This window comes from Brassica oleracea, chromosome C6 (genome assembly GCF_000695525.1).
Source record: "Brassica oleracea var. oleracea cultivar TO1000 chromosome C6, BOL, whole genome shotgun sequence".
NCBI classification, from domain to species: domain Eukaryota; kingdom Viridiplantae; phylum Streptophyta; class Magnoliopsida; order Brassicales; family Brassicaceae; genus Brassica; species Brassica oleracea.
In genome coordinates, this window is record NC_027753.1 from 30,796,128 (window position 1) to 30,802,671 (window position 6,544).

The 6,544-nt window shown below is 35.6% G+C and overlaps 2 protein-coding genes across 4 annotated transcripts; one reads left to right on the top strand and one right to left on the bottom strand.

Moving 5' to 3' along the window:
• Positions 1 to 1,256: 1,256 nt before the first annotated feature.
• On the bottom strand, positions 1,257 to 3,838 carry LOC106298450 (IAA-alanine resistance protein 1-like). The gene is made up of 11 exons (XM_013734578.1): positions 3,414 to 3,838; positions 3,229 to 3,312; positions 3,073 to 3,122; positions 2,913 to 2,964; positions 2,657 to 2,785; positions 2,353 to 2,570; positions 2,110 to 2,253; positions 1,905 to 2,012; positions 1,725 to 1,826; positions 1,591 to 1,635; positions 1,257 to 1,495 (listed from the first exon to the last, which is right to left on the bottom strand). Exons 1-11 carry the CDS (start codon positions 3,712 to 3,714, stop codon positions 1,340 to 1,342), a joined length of 1,389 nt encoding a protein of 462 aa, XP_013590032.1. The 5' UTR covers positions 3,715 to 3,838; the 3' UTR covers positions 1,257 to 1,339.
• Positions 3,839 to 3,980: 142 nt separating this feature from the next.
• Positions 3,981 to 5,796, top strand: LOC106298408. Of its 3 annotated transcripts, none has more exons than XM_013734524.1 (6): positions 3,981 to 4,326; positions 4,403 to 4,478; positions 4,562 to 4,625; positions 4,717 to 4,812; positions 4,885 to 4,935; positions 5,008 to 5,794. In XM_013734524.1, exons 1-6 carry the CDS (start codon positions 4,131 to 4,133, stop codon positions 5,686 to 5,688), a joined length of 1,164 nt encoding a protein of 387 aa, XP_013589978.1. In that variant the 5' UTR covers positions 3,981 to 4,130; the 3' UTR covers positions 5,689 to 5,794. The 3 variants fall into 3 exon arrangements, with proteins under 3 accessions (XP_013589978.1, XP_013589977.1, XP_013589979.1); XM_013734523.1 differs by having other exon boundaries at positions 4,553 to 4,625; positions 5,008 to 5,793; XM_013734525.1 differs by lacking the exons at positions 3,981 to 4,326; positions 4,403 to 4,478 and having other exon boundaries at positions 4,553 to 4,625; positions 4,721 to 4,816; positions 5,008 to 5,796.
• Positions 5,797 to 6,544: the final 748 nt, after the last annotated feature.

Consider the following 6,544-nt stretch of genomic DNA (forward strand, 5'->3'; position numbering starts at 1 on the left):
GAACTGAAAAAATACCACTAAGTTCATATAGGTATTTTATCAATAGTTACTATTTTTCCAAATTTTTTTGTTCGTAAAACTATTTATTAAATTTATTTTCAAAAATATTAAAGGGTATTATAGATAAAAATGACACAAAATAGATATTAGTTTAAAAGGACATAGTTATCATTTTTTTTTCTTTAAAAAAAAAAATTTTCCAAAATATTTCTAGAAATAAGAATAAGATATTGCCATGGTGGTTTTGGAAATATAAATAACATTTTATTTACAAACAAAAAAATCCAAAACATTGAACATGAAAGCTTTTTTTTTACGTGGTGTGTTTGGAATTTATTATGTTCACTTGTAATTTTGATAGAAACTTTAATTATGACTGTATCTCAACTCTAGATACTCAATCATAATACATGATAACTCAAAAGTAAAATCCAAAAACTAAATTTAATGCATGATTGGTGACATTTTTGAGTTATCTATGAGTTAGACCTTTAACTCAAACTAAATCAATGATACCACGTGTTACCAATCAAAGCCTCAGTAGTCAAGTTTTTTTACATATGTTCAATTTTCAACGTACGAAACAAAAGCCAGCAGCTTACCATACAATTATGTTTATCCAATATAATATTCGCATGAATATATTCATTCTAACAAATTCATCTGTTGGGGTAACATTTTTTAACACTTGTCTATTTTATATAAATATTATTGTTTCACCAATTTTTGTTATATACGTTTTTACTTTAATAGTTTTATGATCACTTTAATAGTTTTATGATCATATATATTACTTTTCATGTATTTTCACTATATTTTATTTTACAATTTTTCCTTCTGGAGTGGAATGTTATAAAAACTATGTATTTTATCATCATTTTTAGTTTATATATTTTCACATATAATCACTCTAAGCAATTAAGTGTTGATAATAGTACAATGGAAAACGATGACAAGATATTTGATTTTTAAGAATATTTATATATTTTTTTATAGCATTAAACTAATTTTTGAAAGAATTATTAGTATTTTAATTTTAATAAAATTTTATATTATTAAAAAATTGTGTTGTATTTTGTTATCTATCTAATTTTAGTATCAATTATAGTTTATTTTAAAATATCTCACTTTATATATAAAATTTAATATATAGCTTCCCCGCGAATTCGCGGGTTCTGAATCCTAGTTCTGATAATATGGAACTTGGGATTATGGTTGAAAAAAATGAAATCCCTCTAACCACAGAAAATTTGCCATAAGTGTAGAAGATTATCATTTTTGTAACCCTCAGTTTGGGACATTTCTATATCCAGTCACAAAGCAATTGTTATGAGAGAGATCATTCAAGAAGAGAGATGACAAGAGCAACACCCATGCCAAGCATCAAAGATATCAAATGGCACACACTGTTTCTAAGTGTTGATTTTCCTGAGTTGTTCATCTCCGCAAGTACACCAGCAACCGCTATGTATATGAATCCTCCCGCTGTAAATCCCTACAAGATTTCAACCAACCACCAAACATCATACACATTTAGATTTAACGTTACAAGATTAAACCTTAAACCAATGCGGTATTTTCATTTACTACCTCAATCAACGACGACTGTCCCGGTTCATTTCCCCAGACCAAAACCTGTGGCCATAGACAAAAAGCATCACCAGGGTTAGTTCAGTTTAAAAATTTCTAGAGATCTGCCGGTTCGTATGACACAGAAGACTTGCCAGGGCAGTTCCTGCAAGTGCAACAAGTGCAGAGAGGAAGTTGAAGAAGAGTGCTTTTGATACAGTGAAGCCTGACCTCACTAGAATCCCAAAATCACCTATCTGCAAGTGTTATCTTTTAAAAGGTTACTTGTCGCTATACACATTCTCAAAGTTTGTAAATGAAACAGAGTAGGGGACCTCTTGGGGAAGCTCGTGCGAAAGCAAGAACATGGTTCTTGACCATCCACCAACTGATCCGTAGATGAGAAACGCACTTCCTAACGCCATCCCATCAGTAAAATTGTGCTGCATACCAAAAATTAGGATAGAGATATTATCTTCTCAGATGAAGCTGAAGCATCTCCTATCTTTAACTAAATAACAAAGGGGCGCACGTACTTACAACACCATCAGAGAACAAGTTGAGGTAACCAAATACTAAGCTTGAATTCTTCTCCACCTGTTCAGGTTCGTCCATTTTTCCATCAGAAATAACCTCTGTGCCTGAGTTTGATTTATCCACACAATCGCTAGCACAAGTCTTTCTCTGCAATGGACAAACAAGTCACAGTCTGATTAACCTCTCTCATTCAAGTCAGAGCTGCTTCAGATGGAAGTATTGACATGGAAGTGCTGGTTCTCTCACCTTACGGAGAGATTTATCTTTAGAGCCGCTTGAGACTTTCTCTGATGAATTTTGAGTTGCATCAGAGGGACACTGTTTGTCCGCGTTGTTATGATCGTCCTCATCCTTCAGTTTCTTACTGCCTGCATGGTGGTGGTGGCCCCAAGTATTGGATCCAGACGAGTTTTCTTCCACATACCGAACCAACTTCTCCACAAGAAGGAAGACCACAATCCCAGCTACACAATCAAAGAATGAAGTTCAACATGAGATCTGTCAAACTATTTTATTGAATAAATACAAGAGCAAGAGTTTGGATACTTACCAAGAACAGACAGTCCAACAGAGAGATCTTGTATAGAATGCGAGTGTGAAGGAGAATCCGAATGAGAATGAGAATGATCATGATGGCCATGGCTTTCATGGTGATTAGATGAGTGAGAGTGACCACCACCTGCCACACCATAAGATATTTTACACGGAAATGAGCTCATCAATGATAAAAACGAGAACTTAAAGCAATGAATGGCATAATGCTGATACTAGAAAGAGATGAGAGATCATCGTGTCGATTACTGTACCAAAAGCATGAGGCAGTTGGTGAAGAAAAGCATCCCCCAGCATAGCTCCTGCCTAGTAACCAAACATAAAGAATTAATCAGAACTATTTGAAGTAGTAACAGAGGAAATACATATAGAATCCAGAAGCACCACTGGCAAAGAAAAGCTAAACAAACTTACACCAAAGAGAGCCAAGGCATCAACAAACCATTTTGCTGGCTTCCCTTTAACTGTAATTTGAAACATAAACTGGTTACTCATGACACATGAATAATAAACGAGAAAGAGAGAGTTTTTCTCGGTGACAATCAACATAGAGAGATTAGATTAGCTTACCAAACATAACTGGGAGCAATATCAGACAAATGAGTGACGCCAAGCTAACCAAAAGAGAGCAACCCAATGCATTAACCCACAATGCTGCAACCACAGACCAAAAAAAAAAAGATTTGCTTAAGCTACTACCGATCCTAATACATTTTCTAAAAGAATCATAATTCAATTGTGAAAATTCAAATTACCAAACCCAGAAAGGGCAGAACTTGATTCGTGGTCGTGATCGTGATCATGATCGTTATGAAGACATGGACCAAACCCGCACAGCCTCATATCCTCTTCCTCTGCCAGCTCCTCCGGCAACTTCATTTGTTTCGGCTCAAGATGATCGTGATCGTGAGAATGACTACTACACCCACCTCCGTGATGATGCACGTGGTCGTCACGCGCCGGGGTTGAGTGAGAGAGCCCGGTTTCTACGCACAGATCCAGAAACAGCACCAGAACCAGAAACGGAACCACCAGTCTGCTCAGGGAGAACGTCATCGGAATTAAGAAAAGTGTTTCCGGTCAAATGCAGGGAGAAACGGCGGTAAGACGACTATGATTCCACACCGGATCAGAACTTTTAAATTATTTTTCTTATCTTCAATTTTGACCCTCTAGTTATAAATCCAATAGAAAACCCCTTTTTACGAGATGAGATTTAAAGTGAAACCTTCCGGTTCATCTGGAAGGGTCTCAACAGACCAACGCCTTCGATGTTAGAATTTGCACCTCCTCCTCACTTTCCTAGCGTATCAAATGAAAACCTTCGGTACGAATTAGAGTCTTTTATCATCGCCTCTAAAATTGGTTCGGACTTTTATCACTGCCGCCTGACATAATTTATGATTTCTCCGGTTCCGATTCGGGTCAAGAACTCTTATCGGAGCTTCGTTTTTAGATTCATACGATAGAAAATGTGGGAGGGAAAGAGAGAGCACCCGAGGCTGATTCTCCACAATTTCATCACCCTGGAAGAGTGCAAGGAGCTGGAGTTCATACACAAGAGTTGCAGCACTGTTGGGTACAGACCCAACGTCTTCTCCACCACTCTCTCTCACCTCATCGCCACCAATTCTCCTCACCTCCTCATCCCTTTCGTCTCCATCCGAGGTCAATCCCCTTTTCTTTTCACATTCCCCCTTTCACATTCCAAGTTCATTCCTTTATTAGCGTTTTGAGTAAACAGAGAGGCTGAAAGAGAAGATGGAAGAAGCGTTTGGGTGTGAGTACGAGCTCTTCATTGAGTTCACTGGCTTGATTAGGTAAAGTAAACTACCCTTTTGTCTCTTTCCCATTAGTTAACAGTAAAGAATGATTCTTGTTTTATTGAAATCAGCTGGTGTAGAGGAGCTAGCATTGGGTGGCACAGTGATGACAACAGACAATATCTTAAACAAAGAGACTTCTCGGTTCGTTTCTTAGTCTATGCGTCATTGTTTGATATGATGTTTATGTAAATGATTTTTGTTTTTTGTTTTTTTTTTAATTTTGGTTTTGAAGGCAGTTTGTTACTTGAATAGCTACGGTAAAGATTTTAAAGGCGGGCTTTTTCGCTTTCAGAGTGGGGAACCAGCAACCATAGCTCCCTCTGCTGGAGTAAGTATGTTCTTTTTTCACTTGGCTCAATGGCTACTTAGTTGGATGATGAGTTTGGTGTCTTGAGAACAGGATGTTATCATGTACACTGCTGATGACAGGAATATTCATTCTGTTGATGAGGTTGGCCTTGTTTACTTCAGCCTTCCTCATGTCTTCCGTGTACATGTAAAGTAACTAATGGCTGCTTTACAGGTAACAGATGGGGAAAGGTTAACTCTTGCTATGTGGTTCACCCGGGATTCATCTCACGACGAAGATTCCAACCTCATTTCCCGTCTTTCTCAATGCGCATCTCCCGAGTTTCCCCTTCCTTTGCCTGCATCCGCTAACATGTACTGGTTCTGTCCCCATCAACATGCTAATCTAAACACAGGTTTTGATATCTGCGTTGCGAGGTTGCATCTTCTTGGTTTTGACGTACATAGCTTACAAGAGGAAGATCGTTCTCTAGATGCCTCTGAGCAACTCATGGGGCTAGTACAACTAGCTAAAGGAGGAGAGTTGCTCGCCCGGAAATTTACCAACGTTCTTCACGCTCTTCAGGTTGTTCAGTTCTGCCATTGGAAAGCTTCTGAACTCAAAACCTCCAAGGTCGAATATGACGATGTAGAAGAGGTGAAAGCTATGTCCCAACCTCAGTTAGAAACTATCAATGTCCTGAATGCAGTTTTCCTGCCAGATGAGGGCCTTGTAACCACTACCTTCGGATATTTATGTTCCAATGGGGAAGAGAAGGATTCACTTAACTTGACTGATGCATCATCCGCGATTGCCTCTTGGGAAGAATATACTTGTAAGCTACTCAAGGAGCTATTATCATCCTTGCCTCAGTGGGAAACGTATCATACTATACACAAAGTTGAATCCGGTTAGAAATTAATCTTTGAGTTAACAGATCTTCATGGTTCTTAGGACTTTTAGACCGGCCTGTTGTTTGGTTTGTTTTTTCTTTTACTTTTTAATGTTTTTTCAATTGTTATTCACTTATTTGTAACAAAAAATATAAAGATGAAAAATATTTAAAATTAAAATGTTGGTAACGACGATATTCAGAACATTTTATATCTTATATATTAAAACAAAACATAAGTCACAACCTTGATTTATGTTTTTTTTTAAAAATGGACCTAATAGACCTAATGGACATATTCCTAAAAAGTCTTGTTACATTTAATATCTAATCTTATCATTTAAATTTTGGACATACCAGAAATTTTTATTGGTCTATCAATAATTGGATTTAAACAATAGATGATCCATTGGATTTATAGATAGTATAAATTAAATATATATAATTTAATGTTGTAATACTATATCTCTATATGCTAAATATTTAAATATTTGTCGATGTTAACTTTTAAAATTATAAAGATTTTTTTTTAAATAACAAAAATCATATTATCTAACAATGATTAATTTTTACTACCTTAAACCAATGAAAACAAATTTTAAACTATGTAGTTTATTTTAAAAATTAAAAAAAAAAATCTTATATATTAAAACAGAAGTCACAACCTTGATTCATGTGTGATTTTTTTTTTAAAATTGACATAATGGATCTATTCCTAGAAATTCATGTTACATTTAATATCTAATCTTATCATTTAAATTTTGGACATACCAGAAATTTTTATTGGTCTATCAATAATTGGATTTAAACAATAGATGATCCATTGGATTTATAGATAGTATAAATTAAATATATATAATTTAATGTTGTAATACTATA

Excerpts from the sequence above, each read along its gene's own strand:
- LOC106298450 (XM_013734578.1), bottom strand. The coding sequence starts at position 3,714 with ATGACGTTCTCCCTGAGCAGACTGGTGGTTCCGTTTCTGGTTCTGGTG. Across the intron at positions 3,313-3,413 it reads TTCTGCCCTTTCTGGGTTTG|CATTGTGGGTTAATGCATTG; the intron begins GTAATTTGAATT and ends CTGTGGTTGCAG. Across the intron at positions 2,965-3,072 it reads ATGCCTTGGCTCTCTTTGGT|GCAGGAGCTATGCTGGGGGA; the intron begins GTAAGTTTGTTT and ends TTTGGTTACTAG.
- LOC106298408 (XM_013734523.1), top strand. The coding sequence starts at position 4,131 with ATGTGGGAGGGAAAGAGAGAGCACCCGAGGCTGATTCTCCACAATTTC. Across the intron at positions 4,626-4,716 it reads TTAAACAAAGAGACTTCTCG|GCAGTTTGTTACTTGAATAG; the intron begins GTTCGTTTCTTA and ends TTGGTTTTGAAG. Across the intron at positions 4,936-5,007 it reads ATATTCATTCTGTTGATGAG|GTAACAGATGGGGAAAGGTT; the intron begins GTTGGCCTTGTT and ends GCTGCTTTACAG.